The sequence below is a fragment of the Salmo salar genome, chromosome 09 (genome assembly GCF_965601325.2).
Source record: "Salmo salar chromosome 09, fSalSal1, whole genome shotgun sequence".
NCBI classification, from domain to species: domain Eukaryota; kingdom Metazoa; phylum Chordata; class Actinopteri; order Salmoniformes; family Salmonidae; genus Salmo; species Salmo salar.
In genome coordinates, this window is record NC_138299.1 from 115,957,294 (window position 1) to 115,983,257 (window position 25,964).

Consider the following 25,964-nt stretch of genomic DNA (forward strand, 5'->3'; position numbering starts at 1 on the left):
CCCGATACACCAGGAAAGCACAATCCATCCATCAGTGCACAGACTGTCCGCAATAGGCTGAGAGAGGCTGGACTAAGGGCTTGTAGGCCTGTTGTAAGGCAGGTCCTCACCAGACATCACCGGCAACAACGTCACCTATGGGCGCAAACCCACCGTCGCTGGACCAGACAGGACTGGCAAAAAGTGCTCTTCACTGATGAGCTGCGGTTTTGTCTCACCAGGGGTGATGGTCAGATTCGCGTTTATCGTCGAAGGAATGAGCGTTACACCGAGGCCTGTACTCTGGAGCGGCATTGATTTGGAGGTGGAGTGTCCGTCATGGTCTGGGGCGGTGTGTCACAGCATCATCGGACTGAGCTTGTTGTCATTGCAGGCAATCTCAACGCTGTGCGTTACAGGGAAGACATCCTCCTCCCTCATGTGGTACCCTTCCTGCAGGCTCATCCTGACATGACCATCCACAATGACAATGCCACCAGCCATACAGCTCGTGCTGTGCGTGATTTCCTGCAAGACAGGAATGTCAGTGTTATGCCATGGCCAGCAAAGAGCCCGGATCTCAATCCCATTGAGCACGTCTGGGTCTTGTTGGTTCGGAGGGTGAGGGCTAGGGCCATTCCCCCCAGAAAAGCCTGGGAACTTGCCGGTGCCTTGGTGGAAGAGTGGGGTAACCTCTCACAGCAAGAACTGGCAAATATGGTGCAGTCCATGAGGAGGAGATGCACTGCAGTACTTAATGCAGCTGGTAGCCACACCAGATACTGACTGATACTTTTGATTTTGACCCAACCTTTGTTCAGGGACACATTATTCAATTTCTGTTAGTCACATGTCTGTGGAACTTGTTCAGTTTGTCTCAGTTGTTGAATCTTGTTATGTTCATACAAATATTTACACATGTTAAGTTTGCTGAAAATAAACACAGTTGACAGTGAGAGGACGTTTCTTTTTTTTCCTGACTTTATAATGTAATAATAAGTAGACAAGTACCTTTTGGAGCCAATGCCATTACTTTGAGAGAGACAAAATCCAGTAGCCTTCACATCAGGACAGTGGTCCACTTGTAGAGAGCCTATCTGTAATATGAAAACAAAAATAAGTGTGTGCGTGCATATGTGTGTGTGTGTGTGTGTGTGTGTGTGTGTGTGTTTATGTCTGCATGTACCATATTTGTTTATGGCTGCACGTACTATTAACGTGTGTGCCCGTGTGTGGGCCGGCCACACGCATGCCCTTGGGACTCACATTTCCTATCCTCCTGACGGTGATGCTGTGAAAGCGTCCATCAGCCACCTGCCTTTCCGTCTGCAGACGGACAGCTCCAGAGCCCAGGTCGTATGAGAGACAGACCCTCCCCTTCACAACCTCCAGTGCCAGGTACTCTACACTGCCCGGGCCTGATACCATGGTCAAGGACCATAAAGGAACATTTATTTTTTTGGTGTTATCTTCAATAATTTTACAACAATACAACGTTATTGTCCATTAATTACACCAAACAACAAAAATGTGTTTTCTGCTCCATTCTCAATCCCCCCCAGACAGCACACATCACACACAGTTTTGAAATGCTGTGTTTCACTGTGTAGTTTTTACATTTCGTTTTTATTCATAGAAAATAAGTCAAATCAATCCGTCTACCTGCAGGGTTATACAGCAGCAGGCTGTTCTGCTGCAACGTGGCCAGCTCCAGGGAGATGAAGTTACTCCTGGGATCTAGAGGAGGAAACTCCATATAGGACAACTCCTCAAAGCCATAGCTGTCCTCTTCGCAGTGGATGCCACTCACACCTGAGGGAGAAGACAAAGGCAAATGTAGAACTAACAAGAATGCTGAAAATAATTGTGAAAGGAGGATCAGGACAGACATTTTGTAGGGATTCAAAGAATCCTTTCAGCATTCTGATTAAACATTTTAAGGACTGAGCACCCATTCAATAGCCTCGCAAGCTGCCTGATCTCACGAGTTTACATTAATTGTTTTGTCACGCTCTGACCTAAGAGAGCTGTTTTTTCTCTGTTTAGATAGGTCGGGGTGGGCATTCTATGTTTGTATTTCTATTTTTTGGCCGGGTATGGTTTCCAATCAGAGGCACCTGTCTATCGTTGTCTCTGATTGGAAGCCATACTTAGGCAGCCTTTTTCCCCCTTGGTTTTTGTGGGTAGTTGTTTTCTGTTTCGTTGGATTTACCTGACAGAACTGTTGGCTGTCATTTTGTTTATTTTGGCTAGTGTTCGTTTTCATTAAAATATAACGATGAGCACTCAACACGCTGCGCCTTGTTCTCCTCTATATGACGCCCGTTACATGTTCGCTACACAGTGTAGCGAACCATTCACACAACAATTAAGTCAAGTGTATGTATGTTGGTGTGACAAGCTTTTACAGCTAGTTTAATGCCAGGTCAATATAATAACCACAAATACAATCATATGAGTGACTTAACCAATGTGCCGCCCAGCCTGGACAAGAAGTGTGTATGTTAACAGATTGTATAATTTCTCACCAAAAGGGCAATGACATGTGTATCCTGTCAGACCATTGGTGCAGTTGCCTTGGAAACAAGGTGCTGATGCGCAGTGGTTAACGGAATGCTCACAAAACTCTCCTGAAAAGAACAAAAGGTTAAACAGTTAACACTCCAAATCCTCTCTCTATCTCTGTTTTGAGACACATGTAAAAATAATTCTGTACAGCATTTGGAATAATTGCTACAGTACTGTTTGTGTGTAAAGCCATTGTAGAATGCAGGTGTTCATCTGACATCTTAGTGTTGTGATAACAATTAGTCTATTAGTAAGTTGACCTGCGTTGATCTGAGAATTGGAACCTCCAATTCTCAACCCTCAGTTTTAACTTGAATTTGTAGTGACTGGGTTACATGCATTACAGAGTCAATGTTGAGATTCAGGTTCAATATTACTTACCCTCATATCCAGGACTACAGTCACAGTGAACCCCATCCTCCGTGTTCAGGCACGTTCCTCCATGTTGACAGTGGACCTCCAGGCATACATCCACGTCAGCTGAGCAGTACAGGCCAGAGAAGCCCCTCTTACAGTGGCAACGGAACCCTCCTGGGTTGTTAACACACACACTCTGTTTCTCGCAGGGTCTCTCGTCACATTCATCCACGTCTAATTCGCACAGGGTGCCGGCGAAGCCCCCTGAACACAAACAATTAAAGATCTCATTCTGCGGCGACACAAAGATGACCGACGGGCTCTCCAGGACGAACACATCTGGGCCGATGTGGACATTTTTGTTGCAGGTGGCTCCGTTCAGACAGGGGTTGACGAGGCAGGGGTCGCTGGTGATGTAGGACAGAGTGATGTTGCTCTGAGCCTCCAGGAGTTTCTGGTGGGCAGCAGAGATACTGCTGGCGACCTCTCCATTCAGGTACTGACCGTTGTAACTCTTCACCGCAGCCAGAAGCAGGACTTTATCACCTGTAGGCTTAATCCCAAACATGTGAGTCTTGGAGGCCAGCAGGTTGAACAGGCTGTCCAGGGCTTTGACAAACTTCAAATAATTGAGAGACAAGAAGTCTTCGACCGAGGTGGACGCCACATAGAACAGTATACAGCTGTCCATGGAAGAGTTGGTGAAGCCTTTGTAGTTCACGTAGATACTGTTGTTAACGGGAGGGTGGAGGTGGTCGGTGGCCTCAATTGTGATGTTGTACGTAGCTTCTCCCTGGTATGGAGAGGACCAGAGATCACAGGTGCCATCAGGGATCGTGAACATGTTAAGAGGTCCGTTTCTGATGCTGCAGTTAAACATGTCCACCACATCCTGGTCCTCGGGTCTGACGTCGCCGATGAAGCCGCCGGGGAAGGCACTGCCATAGTACTTCACCTCAATGTAGACGTTCCTCGGGACCGATGGGTTATCGTTCTCATCCTCGACTCTGACGTTAAACATCGTGGTGGAGGACAGTGGAGGAGTCCCTGCGTCACTGATCACCACCGACAGATGAAACACAGAGTTGACCTCCCGGTCCAAAGGTCTGGAGGTGGAAAGGACTCCATCAGAAGTTAGGGTGAAGCTCCTCCCTGAGGCAGGCTGGACGATCCAGTAGGAGAATGGCCCCTGGTTGGGAGGTAGATCAGCATCAGAGGTGTTGAGCCTGGCCACTATGGTACCAGCAGGCTGGTTCTCCTTCACCTGCCCATGTGTGTTGACCAATGTGGGGGTGTTGTCATTAACATCAGTAATGGTCACCACAATTTGAGCAGTCCCAGTGGCTGGCGGAGAACCCTGGTCTGTGGCTGTCACAGTCAGGTTGTATAGGGGCCACAGTTCTCTGTCCAGGGGGGCATTGACAGACACAAGTCCACTGACAGGGTCTACAAAGAAGGATGAGTTGACGTTTCCATCCGGGATGCTGTAGGAGAAGCGGCTCCACTCTGGGACAGAGTCCTGGTCCAGGGCAACCACTCTGATAACAGAATTCCCCACAAGGCTGTCCTCCCTGATCTCCGCACTGTAGAGCCCTGAGGAGAACTCCGGTGGGTCGTTAGTGTCCACTATATTGATGTAGACCAAGGCTTCGTCCACATCTAGCCCTGTGATGACGCCTCGGTTCTTAGCTAGGATTCTCAGGGTGGCATGGCTGTAGCCCTGCTTCCTCAGATCAGCGGTGATGTAGATCTCTCCGCTCTGTTCATCTACGTCGAAGCCTGTCCATCGGCTTTGTCCAATGAGCAGGTAGAAGACCAGTCCGTCCAGGCCTTCGTCAGAGTCAGTGGCGGTTACCTTGCCAACTCTAGTTCCAATAGATACATTCTCGGAGACGGACAGGTTGAGCTTGTGTTGCAGGAACGCTGGGCTGAACTCGTTGACTCCTGAGACTTGGATATTAACGTGTGCAACACTGAATGAATGGCGGTTTTCTGCATCTGAGGCCTTGACAGTTATTTCGAAGGACCGCTTGAGCTCAAAGTCAAAGATATCCAAAGTGGTGACAGTGCCGTTCCTGGAGTCGATGGCAAACTGGCCAGAGTGTCCACTGGCCATCAGTGAGTAGGTGATATATGCATTGGTACTTGAGTCTGCATCGGTAGCTCCGACCTGGAGGACCGGTGTCCCAACCACAGAGTTCTCCAGCACTGAGGCTGTGTACTGTGACAATGTGAAGACCGGAGGGTTGTCATTCACGTCACTGACATTCACGGTCATGATTACCGTCCCAGTCTTAGAGATCCAGCCTCCGTCTTTGGCGGTGATCTGAATATGATAAACTCCTTGTTTCTCATAGTCCAGCCTTTCGACTAGAGTAATCAGTCCTGACCTCTGTCCTAAAGAGAATGGTGAATATTTGTTTCCTGACGTTATAGAATATGAGAGCACACCATTGACTCCATCGTCTCCGTCTTCGGCCTGGACTTTCCCAATGACTGACCCCACTAGCAGATCCTCAGGGACGGAGAAGGTAACATACGTCTCTGAAAACTGCGGGGAAAACTGATTCTCTCCTGTAACCTCAAATTGAACAACAGCCTGTGATGAGAGAGGAGGGAACCCCTGGTCCTTTGCTGTAACTATGAGCATCAACAGTGAGTTAAGGCTTTGCCTCAATGTCCTATTAAGCATCAGTCTCCCATCGTCCATGTTTATTACAAAAAAATCTGATGCATTACCTCCGGCGAGACTGTATTCTATAGTAGTGTTGCTTTTGCTGTGATTGGAGTCCCGGTCCACGGCTGTTAGCCACACCACCTTGGTTCCCATGGCGATGTTATAGGGGATGGACAGGAGAGGTGGGAAAGGCAGGAAGCTGGGAGGGAAATGGTTATACTGAACAACGGTTACAATGACCATGGAGTTACTGTATGAACGAACATTGCCACAGTCGGAGGCTACAACCGTAATACTAAGGCTCAGAGAGGCAGACTGATGTAGTAAAGATATGGGTTGCTTGGTGAGAATATCCCCAGTAGACGCATTGACCCAGAACTGCTCACTGGGAGGGTCGATCAGATACACAATCTGACTGTTTTGTCCCAGGTCAGCATCCATAGCGAGAACTTGCATAACAAATACTTCCTGGGCCCTGGTCTCAGTGACAGTAGCAGTGTAGACCTGTTTAGTAAAGACAGGTTTGTTGTCATTAACATCAGTTACGTCTATTGTCACGTCTGTACTAATGCTCCAAGCTGAGTCGTTGGCATTGACTTTCACCACATAATGGTCCTGGGTCTCCCTGTCCAGAGACAGCAACACTGTTATACACCCACTAGTCTTATCAATACTGAACGGAAGAACGCCATCCCTCTGGTCAATTATGGAATAAGTAATCACAGCATTGGCACCGATGTCGTCATCTGTTGAGATTATCTGTAAAATGGTGTGTCCGATAGGAGAATCCTCAGTTATCTCAGTGAAGAAGATCTGTGTAAACCGAGGTGCGTGGTCGTTTGTGTCCAAAACCACCACTAGCATGACTGCAATGTCTTTATAGAAACTGTTGTTTTTGTCTGCAGCTACGATGATTAAATTGTACTCAGGTATTTCCTCGCGGTCTAAACTCGTTGTTGTGCTCAGCATGCCATTTTCTGAGTCAATGGTAAAAACATGGTCAATGTTCCGCTCTAAAATGCTGTACTGCACCTTTCCATAACTCCCAGAGTCCGCATCGATGGCGAGCACGTCACACACCCACGTCGCTGGAGAGTTCTCCGGTACCTCACACCTATATTCACTCTGAGTGAACTGTGGTGCGTTATCGTTCACATCAGTGACATTCACGTGAATCTCTGCATAAGAAGAGAACGGTGGGGAGCCTGCATCTCTGGCCTCCACCAGCAGTAGAAACTCTTTGTTGGTCTCATAGTCCAGAGGGTGGTGGATGGTCAACTGGCCAGTGGCCTGGTGGAGGCGGAACAGGTGGTCAGAGTCTCCAGACACCAGGTAGAAGGAGACTGGACCTGCTCTGGAAGTCCCGGCTGAGACCAGAGCTACCAAGGTTCCCTCTGGGTCCTCTTCAGAGAGAGATGGTCTGAGAACATCTACACCAACTGTGGGGAACTCTGAGGCATTCTGGAATCTGGTAAGGAGGGAAAAAAAGAAGAGGAAAATGCAGAGATGAGTTGGTGATGTGCCAGCTGGCAGGTCATCACCACAGTTAAAGAGCTACAACCCTTCCCCACAACTCCCAAAGCAGACAAATAAAGATTGAACTTTGAACCTGATGGTAACAGTTGTTGTGTCAAATTTAGGATTGTCTCCCCCGTCTTCCACGTGCACGTTGATAGTGATGTCGTTTGTCCCTGTGAGGGCACCAGTGGTGAAAATGGTTCCCCTGTGTGGGCTGATGAAGAACTGGCCAGTGTTCTGCCCATATAAGAAGAAGTGAAGCTGTGCATTGATCCCTGAGTCACCATCCAGTGCTCTCACCGCACACACAACAGACCCTGCAGTGCAGAACACGGGCACAAACAGCATTGAAACAAATCATAAACACATTGTACCCCTATCATAATCGCATTAATAAAGGGCATTTGTAATAATAGGAATTACATTGTTTTTCTTGTTTATCTATGATATCTAAAATGGCTGCTGTTACTAAACCCCCTCACCCGGAGCAGATCCAGCCGGCATGTTAGCCACATAGGGGCTGTGGAGGAACTGAGGCCAATGGTCGTTGACATCTGCAATCAGGACAGACACCTGTACCGAGCTGGACAGCTGCTGTGTGGGGTGTGTGTCCCTGGCCACTACAGTCAGTCTGTAGATTGCCACCGCCTCCCTGTCCAGCACGCCAGTGGTCAACAGCTCCCCAGACGTGTCCTCAATAGAGAAGGGTCCATCAGCACTCTCTATGGAATACCTGGAATACAGTTAACCATCAAATTACAGCACTGAATCAAAATAATATTACAGCAAAAGATCTGACCATATATTCTTTGCCATCTCCAGTGATGAGGATCCACAGGACTTCATATCTTGTTCCAGTCAAGGGAACTCTACCTTACTTGTCCATTGACACCTTCATCCGCATCATAGGCAGTGACCATGGCAAACACTGTGCCTGCAGGGCTATCCTCATAGACAATGGTGGTGTAGACCTCCTCACTAAACACTGGCCGGTTGTCATTCATATCGTCCACTACAACATGGACTGTCACAGTCCCTGTCAGAGGCGGCAAACCTGAAGAGACCAAACAAAAGAACAATATCAACAGCAACAAAAAGATACTAACAGCCTGCAGGTATTATGCTTTATTACTTGCTATAAGCATGTATGAGTTTTTATTTTGTGACATCTCGACAAACATAAAATAACATCTTATTCCATATTCATTACTGCTCAGAGAGAGCTTGGCTAAATCCTACATCACACACAAATCACTGCAGTCGGGATTCACAATGTGATATACAGTATACAATTTAGATACAGCTCTCATGTGTATACATTATACTTGTAAAGCAGAAAAAACTGAGTTCTGATATTTCTTAAAGGAACAACATGTTTTTGTCATACGGAAGCAGAGATCCTGATCACCTGAGTCGACAGCCATGATGTCTAACTTGTAGAGAGATGTCACCTCCCTGTCCAGGCTCTGTAGCATGTGAAAGGTGCCGTTTGGCGACAGAGAGAAGAGACCCTCCCAGTCTCTATCTATGAAGTACCTCAGCTGGCTGTTCACCCCTAGATCATCATCCCTAGCTGATACCTGGTCACAATTGGGGGGGGTTAAGATATTACTGAAAGACAACAGGTATAATGTATTACTAATGTTTTACTTGTATTGTATTCAACTCATGATACTACTGTATGTTATGTCATACTGTATGTCATGTGGCAATTGTTTAACAGACTCAAAATGGCTAATAATAACGCAATCATCATTATGAGATTACACTAAATGACAAAAATTACAATGCATTATGACTGCATCAAAATTAAGTTGGTAAATTGGTAATTGTTCATATGAAGCTGGAGGGTACTTAAGTCAGATTACTCCAGGTCCTAACCAGGTCATTATTATAAAGGGTCACTTGTTCCCAATGACTTACCTAACTAAATAAGGGTTTAATAATAAAGCAATAACCCTACCACAGCAGTTACCTGGTGGGTGAGCTGAGACGGGTCTCCGCCGTTCTCCAACACATGGAGCATCAGTGTGTCTGGAGAGAACAGCGGGCTGCAGTCATTGACATCGAGGACAGTGATGTTGACCACAGCAGTGGCTGACCTGGGCATGCTGCCCTGGTCCATGGCTGTGACGGCTAGCAGGTGAAAGGAGGCTCTCTCTCTGTCCAGCCTGTCTATCAGGGAGATGACACCTCGGACTGAGTCCACCAGGAACGGACTCCCCTGAGACAGCTGGTAGCGCACCTGTCCATTTAGAGTTAAGAGTTCTTATTGGTCATGTTTACAAAAACAGACAGACATTTCAGAACATTAAAAACAAATACATGACCAGAAGTATGTGGACACCTGCTGGTCGAACATTTCATTCCAAAATCATAGGCATTAATATGGAGTTGGTCCCCCCCATAAATAACAGCCTCCACTCTTCTGGGAAGGCTTTCCACTAGAAGTTGGAACATTGCTGCGGGGACCTTCTTCTGTTCAGCCACAAGAGCATTAGTGAGGTCAGGCAATGATGTTGGGCGATTAGGCCTGGCTTGCAGTTGGCGTTCCAATTCATACCAAAGGTGTTCGATGGGGTTGAGGTCAGATAGTGTTCTACTGGCATCCGCCAAACCCTGATTCGTCTGTTGGACTGCAAGATGGTAAAGCGTGATTCATCACTCCAGAGAACGTGTTTCCACTGCTAGAGTCCAATAGTGGTGAGCTTTACACCACTACAGCTTGGCATTGCACATGGTGATCTTAGGCTTGTGTGCGGCTACTCGACCATGAAAACCCATTTCATGAAGCTCCTGACGAACAGTTCCTGTGCTGACGTTGCTTCCAGAGGCAGTTTGGAACTGAGGACAGATGATTTTTAGGCTCTACGCGCTTCAGCATTCGGCGGTCCCGTTCTGTGAGCTTGTGTGGCCTACCACTTTGCGGCTGAGTTGTTGTTGCCCCAAGACATTTCCACTTGCCAATAGCAGCACTTACAGTTGACCTGGGCAACTCTAGCAGGGCAAAAATGTTACGAATTGACTTGTTGGAAAGGTGGTATCATATGATGGTGTCACGTTAATAGTCACTGAGCGCTTCACTGAGGCCATTCGTTATTTAAATTTTTTTAATCTTACCCCCTTTTTTTCTCCCCAATTTCATGATTACAGTCTTGTCTCATCACCGCAACGTCCTCTGAAACATGACCTGCCAAGCCGCGCTTCTAAACACCCGCTTGCTTAATTTAGAAGCGCCAATGTTTCGAAGGAAACACTGTTCAACTGATGACCAAAGTCAGCCTGCAGGCCCCCCACAAGGAGTAGCTCATGCGCGATGAGCCAAGTAAAGCACCTCCGGCCAGACCCCTATGGGACTCCCGGTCACGGTCGGTAATGAGACAGCCTGGGATCGAACCCCAAGCTGTAGTGATGCCGCAACACTGCAATGCAGTGCCTTAGACCGCTGCGCCACTCAGGAGGCCTCAGTGAGGCCACTCTACTGCAAATGTTTGTCTATGGAGATTGCAGGGCTGTGGCTGAAATAGCCAAATCCACAAATTTGAAGGGGTGTCCACATACTTTTGTATATATAGTGTACATTAAATGTAATCCCAATATCTCTTGTCTGACCCTGGGACAGCTCATTACTGCACCTGTCCATTAGACCCATTGTCTTTCTTGTGACCCTGGGACAGCTTATAGTACCACACCTGTCCATTAAAGCCAATGTCCCCATCCAGAGCACGGAGCTGCAACAGGCTGGTTCCTCTGGGGGTATCCTCTCTGAGTGCCAGGCTGTAGTAGTTGTGTGTGAACTCTGGGTTGTGATCGTTGGCGTCCTCTACATGCACTGCTAGGTTCATAGAGGAGGCCAGCGGAGGAGAGCCTCTGTCTGTGGCTGTCACAGTGACAGTCAGCGTATCCAACTGAATTTACATGACATTTACATTTCAGTCATTTAGCAGACCATTAAGTTAAAGGGGAAGTTTACTATTTGACTATTTAATGTTAGATGGTTCCTCACCCTGAGATCAGTTTATGGCTTGGTTTACTTTAAACAGCCAGTTTAAATTTCAGCTAACTTTAACTAGCAAAACATCTGTGGGAGTGATAGGGGCATGGGGCACACAGGTGACAAGGTCACCTTTTATGTAACGTCAAACCAAGTAATTGCATTGATTTTAGTAGGTTTCAGTGCTAGTGATGATTAAAGTTAGCTGAAGTTTGTAATGGCTTTTTAAAGAAAACCAAACCATGGATTACTGTTTCTCCTGACCCATAAACGATTTTCAGGGTGAGGAACCTTCAAAATGAAAATATACATTTAGTTAAGTTTATTAGCAGATATTCAACTAAAAGAAGTAAGGTACTGGGGTCTAGTCTAGTAGTAGTGTTGCCAATCCTGTACTATGCATGGCCTCTAGCAGTGGGGGTTTGCCACTAGTATGTCCTCTATTTGTCTCAGATGCATCACATCCCCAATCCCAGTAAAAAGATTCTAAATTGAAAGAAACCTACTTAAGTAGGTAACATTACCACATAATAATGATCAATGAAAGTAAAACCATGCCACTATCAGCAAAATCAGTGCTAGAAAGAGTAAAAAGTTTAAAAGTACAGTCAATTTACCTGCTCTCGGTCCAGAGGCTGTTGCAAGTACAGACGACCATTAGTACGGTTGATACTGAACACACTGACTGACGTGTCCTCCAGGGTGTAGACGACGTCCCCGTTGGATCCTGAGTCCACATCCACTGCCTGTATCACCATGACAACAGCCTGGAGAGCAGTGTCTTCTGGGATGGTGACACTACCGGCTGACGTGAAAGACGGCATGTTGTCGTTTATATCATCTACATTGATGACAACACGTGCTGTGGCAGTGAGGCGTCTAGAAATGGACAGAGCACGATCGGTGGCCTGGACTGTCAGACGGTAGTCTGAGCTGCTCTCTCTGTCTAACTCTATGTTTAGGCAGAGAGCACCGTCTGGATTGACCAAGAATGTAGTGTCGCCATCTTCGGCTGTCACTTCTATGTCCACCTCTCCGTTCATACCTGACAGACAACATCAAGGAGGATTATTCAATACTTAGGATAGGATATCTGAAAGATACATCATCTATAATATCATGTAGTCTACCAATAAAATGGTGGTGTATGTAGTAGGGTGTTTGATTTATTATTTCTGGGTTTTGGTCTATGTTCTATGTTTTGTATTTCTATGTTTAGGTTGATGGGGGGGGGGGGTGGACTTTTAATTGGAGGCAGGTGCTTTCTCGTTGCCTCTGATTGTCCTATATATGGGTAATTGTTTGGTTTGGTTTGTGGTGGGAGATTGTTTCTTGTTTTGCCTGTGTGAGCCTGACAAGACTTTTGTTGTTTGTGCGTTCTTCGTTTTGTTATTTTGGTGTTCTCTTTATTTAAAATAAATAACAAGATGAGCATCCACATTCCTGCTGTGTTTTGGTCCTCTATTCCCAACGACAGCTGTTACAATATATATTTTTCTTCATCAATCTACACACAATAATCCATAATGACAAAGCAAAAACAGGTTTTTAGACATTTTTGCAAATGAATAAAAATAAAACATTTACATAAGTATTCAGAGCCTTCATTCAGTACTTTGTTGAAGCACCTTTGGTAGCGATTACAGCCTCAAGGCTTCTAGGGTATGACGCTACAAGCTTTACACACCTATATTTGGGGAGTTTCTCCCATTCTTCTCTGCAGATCTTCTCAAGCTCTGTCAGGTTGGATGAGGAGCGTCGCTGCACAGCTATTTTCAGGTCTCTCCAGAGATGTTTGATCAGGTTCAAGTCTGGGCTCTGGCTGTGGACAATGAGATTTGTACCGAAGCCACTCCTGCGTTGTCTTTGCTGTGTGCCCAGGGTCGTTGTCCTGTTGGAAGGTGAACCTTCCAACAGGAAGTTCATCGTTCACTCGATCCTGACTAGTCTCCCAGTCCCTGCTGCTGAAAAACATCCCCACAGCATGATGCTGCAACCACCATGCTTCACCGTAGGTATGGTGCCAGGTTTCCTCCAGACGTGACGATTGGCATTCAGGCCAAAGAGTTTAATCTTGGTTTCATCAGACGAGAGAATCTTGTTTCTCATGGTTGGAGAATCCTTTAGGTGCCTTTTGGCAAACTCCAAGCGGGCTGTCAGTTTTAGGAGGAGTCTTGGTGGGTTCCAAACCTCTTCCATTTAGAATGATGGAGGCCACTGTGTTCTTGGGGACCTTCAATGCTACAGAAATGTAGCATCGAAGGGACCTTATATAGACAGGTGTGTGCCTTTCCAAAATATGTCCAATCAATTGAATTTTCCACAGGTGGATTCCAATCAAGGATGATCAATGGAAACAGGATGGACCTGAGCTCAAATGAGTCTCAGCAAAGTGTCTGAATACTTACGTAAATAAGGTATTTGTTTTTTATTTTTAATACATTCACAAACATTTCTAAAAACTTGTTTTTGCTTTGTCATTACTGTGTGTAGATTGACGATTTATTTGTATTTAATCCATTTTAGAATAAGACTGTAATGTAACAAAATGTGGAAAAAGTCAAGGGGTCTGAATACTTTCCAAATGCACTGTATGTAGTGTGTGATCTGCCTTTAGACTATGTTGTCTGGCATCTTTGTATTGCATATAGACACTGCAAACCACTTACTCTCACATAGAGGCTAAGAGGAAGTGAAGAATTGTTCAAATAAAATGATCTTAGTTGTAACCTAAAGTGTCTTGTTAAAACAACACTTATATGGAAGGGATTACACATAGTAAAATATGTAAGCATACTAAAAGAAGCTGCATACAGACAACACAGTTCACAGAGAAAGCAGTGGAACTACTCCAGGTATTCAATCCACTGGACAAGTAATCCCACCAACATCTTGGATAGTGCATCATTCTGCTTCTCAATCATTTATCTCACTGGATCAATTGACGTTCACTGGATAAAACAGAACTCGACTGGACAAGACTGAAAGTGATTCCCTTGGACAAACTCCAGGACCAGCATCACCATTACCTTCTAACGGATCAGTGTCTCTTCTTCACAATAAAAATGAGGCTGGTCTTTGTTCAACTGGGACTATTCGTGGTTTGTTTGGATCTTTGAATCCTGGGGTTGGTTGAATAAAAATGCATCCTCTAGGATCAGTCCATCTGGTACTGGAAGCGCATCCCTCAAACTCAACTTCTCTATTGTTCCCTCAAACTCTGTCTCGAGATTAAGAATGGATCTAAAATGAAATCAAATTTTATTTGTCACATGATGCGAATACAACAGTTATTACTTACATACAAGCCCTTAATTAACCAACAATGCAGTTAAGATTTTTTGTTGTTGAAATATAACAAATAATTAAGGAGCAACAATAAAATAACATTAGCGAGGCTATAAACAGGGGGTACCAGTACAGAGGCAATGTGTGGAGGCACCAGTTAGTTGAGGTAATTGAGGTAATATGTACATGTAGGTAGAGGTAAAGTGACTATGCATGGATAATAAACAGAGAGTGGCAGCAGAGTAAAAATGGAGGGGTGGGGACAATGCAAATAGCCTGGGTAGCCATTTGATTAACTGTTGAGGAGTCTTATGGCTTGGGGGTAGAAGCAGTTAAGAAGCTTTTTGACCTAGACTTGGCGCTCCGGTACCGCTTTCCATGCAAGAGCAAGGAGAACAGTCTATGACTAGGGTGGCTGGAGTCCTTGGAAATTTTTAGGGCCTTCCTCTGACATCGCCTGGTATAGATGTCCTGGATGGCAGGAAGCTTGGCCTCGGTGATGTACTGAACATTACGCACTACCCTCTGTAGCGTATTGCGGTCGGAGGCCGAGCAGGTACCATACCAGGCAGTGATGCAACCAGTCAGGATGCTCTCGATGGTGCACCGTAGAACGTTTAGAGGATCTGAAGACCCATGCCAAATCTTTTCAGTCTCCTGAGGGGGAATAGGCATTGTCGTTCCCTCTTCACGGCAGTCTTGGTGTGCTTGGACCATGTTAGTTTGTTGGTGATGTGGACACCAAGGAACTTGAAGTTCTCAACCTGCTCCACTACAGCCCCGTTGATGAGAATGGGGGTGTGCTCGGTCCTCATTTTCCTGTAGTCCACAATCATCTCCTTTGTCTTGTTCACGTTGAGGGAGAGGTTGTTGTCCTGGCACCACACTGCCAGGTCTCTGACCTCCTCCCTACAGGCTGTCTCATCATTGTCAGTGATCAGGCTTACCACTGTTGTGTCGTCGGCAAATTTAATGATTGTGTTGGAGTCGTGCTTGGCCATGCAGTCATGGGTGAACAGGGAGTACAGGAGGGGACCGAGCACGCACCCCTTAGGGGCCCCTGAGTTGAGGATCAGCGTGGCAGATGTGTTGTTACCTACCCTTACCACCTGGGGGCTGCCCGTCAGGAAGCCCAGGATCCAGTTGCAGAGGTACAGTTGAAGTCGGAAGTTTACATACACCTTAAACTCATTTTTTCACAATTCCTGACATTTAATCCTAATAAGAAATCCCTGTTTTAGGTCAGTTAGGAGGACCACTTTATTTTGATTTATTTCAGCTTTTATTTCTTTCATCACATTCCCAGTGGGTCAGAAGTTTACATACACTCAATTAGTATTTGGTAGCATTGCCTTTAAATTGTTTAACTTGGGTCAAATGTTTTGGGTAGCCTTCCACAAGCTTCCCACAATAAGTTGGGTGAATTTTGGCCCAATCCCGCCTGACAGAGCTGGTGTACCTGAGTCAGGTTTGTAGGCCTCCTTGCTCGCACACGCTTTTTCAGTTCTGCCCACAAATGTTCTATAGGATTGAGGTCAGGGCTTTGTGATGGCCACTCCAATACCTTGACTTTGTTGTCCTTAAGCCATTTTGCCACAACTTTGGAAGTATGCTTGGGGTCATTGTCCATTTGGAAGACCCATTTGCGACCAAGCTTTAACTTCCTGACTGATGTCTTGAGATGTTGCTTCAATATATCCACCTAATTTTCCTTCCTCATGATGCCATCTATTTTGTGAAGTGCACCAGTCCCTTCTGCAGCAAAGCACCGCCACAACATGATGCTGCCACCCCCGTGCTTCACGGTTGGTATGGTAGTCTCCGGCTTGCAAGCCTCCCCCTTTGTCCTCCAAACATAATGATGGTCATTATGGCCAAACAGTTATATTTTTGTTTCATCAGACCAGAGGACATTTCTCCAAAAAGTACGATCTTTGTCCCCATGTGCAGTTGCAAACCGTAGTCTGTTTTTTTATGGCGGTTTTGGAGCAGTGGCTTCTTCCTTGCTGAGCCGCCTTTCAGGTTATGTCGATATAGGACTAGTTTTACTGTGGATATAGATACTTTTGTACCTGTTTCCGCTAGCATCTTCACAAGGTCCTTTGCTGTTGTTCTGGGATTGATTTGCACTTTTCGCACCAAAGTACGATTATCTCTAGGAGACAGAACGCGTCTTCTTCCTGAGCGGTATGATGGCTGCGTGGTCCCAGGGTGTTTCTACGTACGTACTATTGTTTGCACAGATGAACGTGGTACCTTCAGGCGTTTGGAAATTGCTCCAAAGGATGAACCAGACTTGTGGAGGTCTACAATTTTTTTGGCTGATTTCTTTTGATTTTCCCATGATGTCAAGCAAAGAGGCACTGAGTTTGAAGGTAGGCCTTGAAATACATCCACAGGTACACCTCCAATTGACTCAAATTATGTCAATTAGCCTAACAGAAGCTTCTAAAGCCATGACATCATTTTCTGTAATTTTCCAAGCTGTTTAAAGGCACAGTCAACTTAGTGTATGTAAACTTCTGACCCACTGGAATTGTGATACAGTTAATTATAAGTGAAATAATCTGTCTGCAAACAATTGTTGAAAAAATTACTTGTGTAATGCACAAAGTAGATGTCCTAACCGACTTGCCAAAACTATAGTTTGTTAACAAGAAATTTGCAGAGTGGTTGAAAAACAAGTTTTAATGACTCCAACATAAGTGTATGTAAACTTCCCACTTCAACTGTAGGTGCTTAGTCCCAGGGTCCTCCCGAGTGGCGCAGCGGTCTAAGGCACTGCGTCTCAGTGCTAGAGGCGTCACTACAGACCCTGGTTCAATTCCATGCTGTATCACAACCGCCCGTAATTGGGAGTCCCATAGGGCGGCGCACAATTGGCCCAGCGATATTAGGGTTTGGCCAGTGTAGGCAGTCATTGCAAATAAGAAATTGTTCTTAACTGACTTGCCTTGTTAAATAAAAAAATTTAAAAAGTAGTGATGAGTTTTGAGGGCACTATGGTGTTGAATGCTGAGCTGTAGTCAATGAATAGCATTCTCACATAGGTGTTCCTTTTGTCCAGGTGGGAAAGGGCAGTGTGGAGTGCAATAGAGATTGCATCATCTGTGGATCTGTTAGGGTGGTATGCAAATTGGAGTGGGTCTAGGGTTTCTGGGATAATGGTATTGATGTGAGCCATGACCAGCCTTTCAAAGCACTTCATGGCTACAGATGTGAGTGCGTCAGGTCGGTAGTCATTTAGGCTGGTTACCTTAGGGTTCTTGGGCACAGGGACTATGGTGATATGCTTGAAACATTTTGGTTTTACAGACTAAGTCAGGGACAGGTTGAAAATGTCAGTGAAGACACTTGCCAGTTGGTCTGCGCATGCTTGGAGTACACGTCCTGGTAATCCGTCTGACCCTGCGGCCTTGTGAATGTTCACCTGTTTAAAGGTCTTACTCACATTGGCTACGGAGAGCATGATCACACAGTCGTCAGGAACAGCAATCAGGATCTGTGCTGCAGTCTGCCGCTCTCTCTCAATTGTACGCCCTATAGCAACTTGACCCAAAGGGCTGTCCCTGGCACCTTCAAGTGGCTGTCCAGTGTGAGGAAACACTCTCTGTCCTGCTATGTGTGTTACAATTCATCACTTCTATCGAACACCTTCAATGACCAGACTAATCTGGAGGAACTGTCCATTATGAACTACAGGCTTTCAGTCATGGCACTCGGCGCATTGGGAGGGATCCCTCTTTTAAAGAAACACAAAGTTGACAGCTGTACACAGGATTTGCTTTGTAGGATAGTAAATATGTCACAGTCACTGATGACCCTGGACTTTGAATCAGGGGGTATAGCCATTTTGAAACACCAAAACTGCTCTGACACAAATGGAACTTTTCTTGTCTTCGAGGTGTTTCTTTACTTCCCTAATTCATGTTGTTTGGATAATGATGCATTTAAATGCTTTGATAACATATCACTTCTCTATTTGGCTGGTATTGATGAGCCACAGACACAGCTGCTACAATCTGGTATCAGCAGATTGGATCATTTCTTTCGACAAGAAAAGCATTTATTTTGAGTCTGTGAAATTATATTCGAACTATTGATCACACAACTTGATGTAAGTCACCATAAAACATAAACTACTCAACGTCTGCATTGAGAAACTGTCAGGGGGTCAAGGTGCTCCGTTACTGGCAAGTTTCTCCTGGTGTTAATGCCAGAGTTAATCCTAGCTTGACTCATTTGTAGGATCTCACAGACATCACAGTTTCTGTTCATTCTGATGTTTACATTTCCATTTGCTTTCTGACTTTCAAAAGAGTCATGTCACGTGGCTGAAGAGACTTCCTATGCCTGGCAATCAAATCACAAACATCTCCTCAGAGCAGTTCTACTGCTTGATTAATCTGGAACAGATGGCATTAGATGTGAATGATATCCCCACTATTGTAAACTTCCCATTTAAAGGGATAATTCGGGATTCTGATCCCTTAGGCTTCATGCCCAAACCGTGATCTTTCAGGACTGCTGGAGGCCATTCTTCCAGTCGGTCATCAGCCTCACAGTCATAACAGTGCGTTTCCTGTGTGGGTCTGACTTCGTCACCAAGAAATTCTCCTCGCCGGAGTATTTTGACTTCCAGTCATGGTTCTCAGCAGAGTTTGTGGATATGACTGACCTGAACAGTCTTGTGTAGCTGAGGTATGTATATATTGATTGATCTGTTTGTTAAAACATGAATAACAGAACAATAATTACTTAGCTGGTATTTACTAGGAAAGTATTAGGTATCAATGGGTACTTACTTTCTGGTCCTTCGACAATTGGTAACTATCTGTTAACAAATAGTACAGATACATGATTCCTAGACTTTCATTGTATAATTACCATTTTACCAGAGCCCCTGACCAGCCTGAGGTACACTATACAGTGCATTCAGAAAGTATTCAGACCCCTTGACTTTTTCCAACTTTTGTTACGTCTTGTTCTCAAATGGATTAAATAAAATACATCTATATCAGTCTACACACAATAACCCATAATGACAAAGTGAAAACAGGTTTAATTTGTTTAGCTAATTTATAAAAAATACAAAACAGATATATCTTTATTACATAAGTATTCAGACCCTTTGCTATGAGACTTGAAATTGAGCTCAGGTGCATCCTGTTTCCATTGATCATCCTTGAGATGTTTCTACAACTTGATTGAAGTCCACCTGTGGTAAATTCAATTGATTGGACATAATTTGGATAGGCACACACCCGTCTATGTAATGTCCCACGGTTGACAGTGCATGTCAGAGCAAAAACCAAGCCATGAGGTCGAAGGAATTGTTCGTAGAGCTCCGAGACAGGATTGTGTTGAGGCACAGATCTGGTGAAGGGTACCAAAACATTTATGCAGCATTGAAGGTCCCCAAGAACACAGTGGCCTCCATCATTCTTAAATGGAAGAAGTTTGTAACTACCAAGAGTCTTCCTAGAACTGGCCGCCTGGCCAAACGGAGCAATCGGGGGAGAAAGGCCTTAGCGAGGGAGGTGACCAAGCATCCGATGGTCACTCTGATAGTGCTCCAGAGTTCCTCTGTGGAGATGGGAGAACCTTCCAGAAGGACAACCATCTCTGCAGCACTCCACCAATCAGGCCTTTATGGTAGAGTGGCCAGACGGAAGCCACTCCTCAGTAAAAGGCACCTAAAGGACTCTCAGACCATGAGAAACAAGATTCTCTGGTCTGATGAAACCAAGATTGACCTCTTTGGCCTGAATACCAAGTGTCACGTCTGGAGGAAACGTGGCTGCATCATGCTGTGGGGATGTTTTTCAGCGGCAGGGATGGGAGACTAGTCAGGGTCGAGGGAAAGATGAACGGAGCAAAGTACAGAGAGATCCTTGATGAAAACCTGCTCCAGAGCGCTCAGGACCACATACTGGGGTGAAGGTTCACCTTGCAACAGGACAACAACCCCAAGCACACAGCCAAGACAATGCTGGAGTGGCTTCTGGACAACTCTCTGAATGTCCTTGAGTGTCCCAGCCAGAGCCCGGACTTGAACGCGATTGAACATCTCTGGAGAGACCTGAAAATAACTGTGCAGCGACACTCCCCATCCAACCTTGAGAGGAATGGGAGAAACTCTCCAAATACAGATGTACCAAGCTTGCAGCGTCATACCCAAGAAGACTCGAGGCTGTAATCGATGCCAAAGGTGCTTCAATAAAGTACTGAGTAAAGGGTCTGAATACATAAGTAAATGTGATATGTTTTGTATTTTTAATACATTGGCAAAAATGTCTAAAAAACTGTTTTTGCTTTGTCTTTATGGGGCATTTTTTATTTAACCTTTTATTTAACCAGGTAGGCCAGTTGAGAACAAGTTCTCATTTACAACTGCGACCTGGTCAAAATAAAGCAAAGCAGTGTGACTAAAACAACAACACAGAGTTACACAAACACAAACAAACGTACAGCCAATAACACAATAGAAAAAAAATGACAAATCTATGTACAGTGTGTGCAAATGAAAAAGAGTAGGGAGGTAGGTAATAAATAGGCCATAGAGGCGAAATAATTACAATTTAGCATTAACACTGGAGTGATAGATGTGCAGATGATGATGTGCAAGTAGAGATACTGGAGTGCAAAAGAGCAAGAGGGTAAGTAATAATATGGGGATGAGGTAGTTGGGTGTGCTCTTTACAGATGGACTGTGTACAGGTACAGTGATTGGTAAGCTGCTCTGACAGCTGATGCTTAAAGTTATAGAGGGAGATAAGACTCCAGCTTCAGTGATTTTTGCAATTTGTTCCAGTCATTGGCAGCAGAGAACTGTAAGGAAAGGCGGCCAAAGGAAGTGTTGGATTTGGGGATGACTAGTGAAATATACCTGCTGGAGCACGTGCTACAGGTGGGTGTTGCGATGGTGACCAGTGAGCTGAGATAAGGAGGGGCTTTACCTAGCAAAGACTTATAGATGACCTGGAGCCAGTGGGTTTGGAGACGAATATGTAGTGAGGGCCAACCAACGAGAGCATACAGGTCGCAGTGGTGGGTAGTATATGGGGCTTTGGTGACAAAACGGATGGGACTGTGATAGACTGCATCCAATTTGCTGAGTAGAGTGTTGGAGGCTATTTTGTAAATGACATCGCCGAAGTCAAGGATCGGTAGGATAGTCAGTTTTACGAGGGTATGTTTGGCAGCATGACTGAAGGAGGCTTTGTTGCGAAATAGGAAGCCGATTCTAAATGTAATTTTGGATTGGAGATGCTTAATGTGAGTCTGGAAGGAGAGTTTACAGTCTAACCAGACACCTAGGTATTTGTAGTTGTCCAGATACTCTAGGTTAGAACTGTCCAGAGTAGTGATGCTAGTTGGGCGGGAGGGTGCGGGCAGCAATCGGTTGAAGAGCATGCATTTAGTTTTACTAGCATTTAAAAGCAGTCGGAGCCCACGGGAGGAGTGGCATTGAAGCTCGTTTGGAGGTTTGTTAGCACAGTGTCCAAAGAAGGGCAGGATGTATACAGAATGGTGTCGTCTGCGTAGAGGTGGATCAGAGAATCACCAGCAGCAAGAGCGACATCATTGATATATACAAAGAAGAGAGTCGACCCGAGAATTGAACCCTGTGGCACCCACATAGAGACTGCCAGAGGTCCGGACAACAGGCACTCCGATATGACACACTGAACTCTATCTGAGAGTAGTTGGTGAACCAGGCGAGACAGTCATTTGAAAAGCCAAGGCTATTGAGTCTGCCAATGATTGCGAATGTGGTGATTGACAGAGTCGAAAGCCTTGGCCAGGTCGATGAAGACGGCCGCACAGTACTGTCTTTTATCGATGGCGGTTATGATATCTTTTAGGACCTTGAGCGTGGCTGAGGTGCACCTATGACCAGCTCTGAAACCAGATTGCATAGTGGAGAATGTACGGTGGGATTCGAAATGGTTGGCGATCTGTTTGTTAACTTGGCTTTCGAAGATTTTAGAAAGGCAGGGCAGGATGGATATAGGTCTATAACAGTTTGGGTCTAGAGTGTCTCCCCAGACCAGTCGTGATGGATCGGCGGGAATTGACCAGGCTGAGGCTGGCTGATGTCCGAGATAACGGTGATGACCGCTAGCAGTGGCAAACTGACTAGCGGACATCAGCCAGCCTCAGCCCGGTCAATTCTCGCCGATCCATCACGACTGGTCTGCCAACGTAACCGTCCGAGGGGGTTTCAACAGGCTCTTCCGGTGCGACGTCCCCCTGAGGCCCATCTGCTAGCCCTGGCCTGCTAGCTGTCTGAATCGCCGTGTCGCAAGCTCGCCTAGCTACTCACTGGACCCTATGATCACTAGCTAGTAGCTAGTTAGCTTCTGATGGGGATTCCGGTTCTAAAGTATAAAAAAAATAGCAGATCCATACCACATTGGGTGAGACAGGTTGCAGGAGAGTATGTTCAGTCCATAGATGGAAATTGAGATAAAAAATATTTAAAAAATGTATACGAAATATATACGAAGAAAACTATATATACACGGGACGGGACAAGACAAAACAGACGCCCGACTGCTACGCCATCTTGGACTAAATTGAGATCCATACCACACTGGGTATTCCCGCCGATCCATCACGACTGGTCTGCCGACGTAACCGTCCGAGGGGGTTTCAACAGATTGATGAGGAAAAAATGTATTTTATAGATTTTAGAATAAGGCTGTAACGTAACAAAATGTGGAAAAAGTCAACGGGTCTGAATACTTTCCCAATGCACTGTATATACAAAAGTATGTGGAACATCCGTTGCTAACAGGTGTATCAAATTGAGCACACAGCCATGCAATCGCTATAGACAAACATTGGCAGTAGAACAACCTTACTGAAGAGCTCAATGACTCAACTTGGCACCGTCATAGGATGCCACCTTTCCAACAAGTTCATCAAATTTCTGCCCTACTAAAGCTCCCCCGGTCAACTGTAAGCGCTGTTATTGTGAAGTGGAATTGTCTAGGAACAACAGCGGCTCAGCTGCGAAGTGGTAGGCCACACAAGCTCACAGAACGTGACCGCTGAAGCATGTAGCGCGTCAAAATCGCCTGTCCTCGGTTGCAACACTGACTACCGAGTTCCAAACTGCTTCTGGAAGCAACGTCAGCATAAGAACTGTTCATCAGGAGCTTCATGAAATGGGTTTCCATGGCTGAGCATCCACACACAAGCCTAAGATCACCATCCGCCATTGGATTCTGGAGCAGTGGAGACACGTTCTCTGGATTGATGGATCACACTTCACCATCTGGCAGTCCGATGAACAACTCTGGGAATGCTACCTGCCCGAATCCATAGTGCCAGCTTTAAAGTTTGGGGGAGGAGGAATAATGGTCTAGGGCTGTTTTTCATGGTTTGGGCAAGGCCCCTTAGTTCCAAGTGAAGGGAAATCTTAACGCTACAGCATACTCTGACATTCTAGATGATTCTGTGCTTGACTGGCCTGCACAGAGCCCTAACCTCAACCCCATCGAACACCTTTGGTATGAATTGGAACACTGACTGCGAGCCAGGCTTAATCGCCCAACATCAATGCCCGACCACACTAATGCTCTTGTGGCTGAATGGAAGCAAGTCCCCGCGGCAATTTTCCAACATCTAGTGGAAAGCCTTCCAAGAAGAGTGGAGGCTATTATAGCAACAAAAGGGGGACCAACTCTATATTAATGCCCATGATTTTGGAGATGTTCGACAAGCAGGAGTCCGCATTCTTTGGTCATAAATTGAACCTTTATTTAACTAGGCAAGTCAGTTAAGAACAAATTCTTATTTACAATGACCGGCCAAAACACCGGATGACGCTGGGCCAATTGTGCGCCGCTCTATGGGACTCTCAATCACGGCTGGTTGTGATACAGCCTGGAATTGAACCAGGGTGTCTGTAGTGACGCCTCTAACACTGAGATGCAGTGCTTTAGACCACTCGCGCCACTCGGGATCTCACAGCCTGGCTGGATAACTGGGTCAGGGGACAGAGACATGTCCAGGTCATTTTATGGAATGATGGGGAACCGGAGATTACATGTAAAAATTAAAGTGGCATCCCCAGGTACTTGGAGACCAACTTTTCCCTGGACGTGGGCTTTGTCCTGTTCCTCTGCTTAATCCTGGGCCTGCTCCTCTTCATGCTGTTGGTGCTGCTCCATCAGCTGGCCGGGGACTACCTGCTGGCCTTCCGCCACATCATCGATGGCTAGCTGGAGGAGGCTGTGCGGAGACTGTGAGGAGTGGCAACCCCAGGGGGTGCTACCGATACGATGGCTTTGCGTTGTACAGTGGGAGAAACAAGTGCTTGGTGATGGAGCAGCTGCTGCTGGGCCTCCATTCCTGCATCTCTGTCTGCGGCACCCACCAAACCCTGTGTGTGGGGAGTCGTCACTACCTGCACAGTAACTGGTGTTCCCTGGAGCTGCGACTGGCTACCCTCCGTCTGCTGGTGGAGCACAGGGACATTCTCATCCTGGTCTTCCTGGAGGACATCCCATTTTGCCAGCTGTCTGCCTACTACCGGCTGACCAGGCTGGTTAGGACCTACCTGGACTGGCCCCAGGACCCAGGCCTGCAGCCTGCCTTCTAGGACTGCCTGTGGACCAAACTGGCTCCTCCTGAACCAGACCCCAGACAGTGACAGAACACACCCATATACTGATGCACTACCTGCAGGCCTACTGTATCATAACAGCGGTATTTAGAATTTACAGACATGTTGCTTTTTACATTGTGTTCAGTATTACCTGTATTTCGTACCTTTTTTAAAAATCAACATTTTGTGTATACAATTGTCATGACCCCTCCCTTTTGCACACAATCCACCCTGTGTGTAAAGGGTCGTAAAAACTCTAAAATTCCAGGAGAGTCTCTGGCCACATGGCCCATAGAGAGACACAGGAAATTCTTCCAACTCATAGAATTGGAGAGCCAAGCGACATTTTGTGTTCTGGAGAAGGTATGGAAGATTGGTGAAGAATCCAGCTACGAACTGATCCGCTTGGTACCATTTTGTGATACTCAGAAGAGACAATATAGCCATATTACCATAAAACTGTTTATATAATAGACTCAGTTTAAGATTTGCATCATATGGGTGTATGGAATGTATTAATAAGGATAAAGCTTTTGTAAGACATTGAGATGCTATGTACTGATGTAATGTGATAGAATTGTATTTCTGTAACCAAATCTAACTCAGTCATAGGCACGCCCCCACGGACCCATACAGGACCAGGCGTCATTTGACAAGCTGTTCTATGGGCACTATAAAACACCCCCGGATTTACATTTCCCCAGACCAGGCCTACACTCCGTTGGCTAATAGGTTTTACCTTCCAATTCATCTACTGAAAGTGAACCATACCACGTGGTTAACTTTTAGACTATCGATACTGACAGAATAAGAACAAGTCTTTGATATTAATTATTAGTCTGCAGCTAAGTAAATTATATCATTGAACGCGAAGACCAACGAACCAACCATTCGATGACGACATTAATGAATGTCGCTCTGAAAGATCCATTCTAACCGAGAGAGAGAGAGAGAACGCGGAC

At 45.7% G+C, this 25,964-nt stretch overlaps 1 protein-coding gene across 1 annotated transcript; it reads right to left on the bottom strand.

Annotated features, from left to right (window-relative positions):
• Positions 1–1,609: 1,609 nt before the first annotated feature.
• Positions 1,610–7,447, bottom strand: LOC145857956 (protocadherin Fat 4). The gene is made up of 4 exons (XM_082955531.1): positions 7,285–7,447; positions 2,929–7,107; positions 2,508–2,609; positions 1,610–1,791 (listed from the first exon to the last, which is right to left on the bottom strand). The coding sequence occupies exons 1-4, from the start codon at positions 7,445–7,447 to the stop codon at positions 1,610–1,612; spliced, it is 4,626 nt and encodes a 1,541-aa protein (XP_082811657.1).
• Between the last annotated feature and the right edge of the window lie 18,517 nt (positions 7,448–25,964).

Bases quoted from the DNA above. Each gene is read 5' to 3' on its own strand.
- LOC145857956 (XM_082955531.1), bottom strand. From the start codon at position 7,447: ATGCTGTTTGTGCCCGTGTTCTGCACTGCAGGGTCTGTTGTGTGTGCG. The intron at 2,610-2,928 runs GTAAGTAATATT...TGTTCTTTTCAG, and splicing joins CTGTAGTCCTGGATATGAGG to GAGAGTTTTGTGAGCATTCC. The intron at 1,792-2,507 runs GTGAGAAATTAT...CTTCTCCCTCAG, and splicing joins CACATGTCATTGCCCTTTTG to GTGTGAGTGGCATCCACTGC.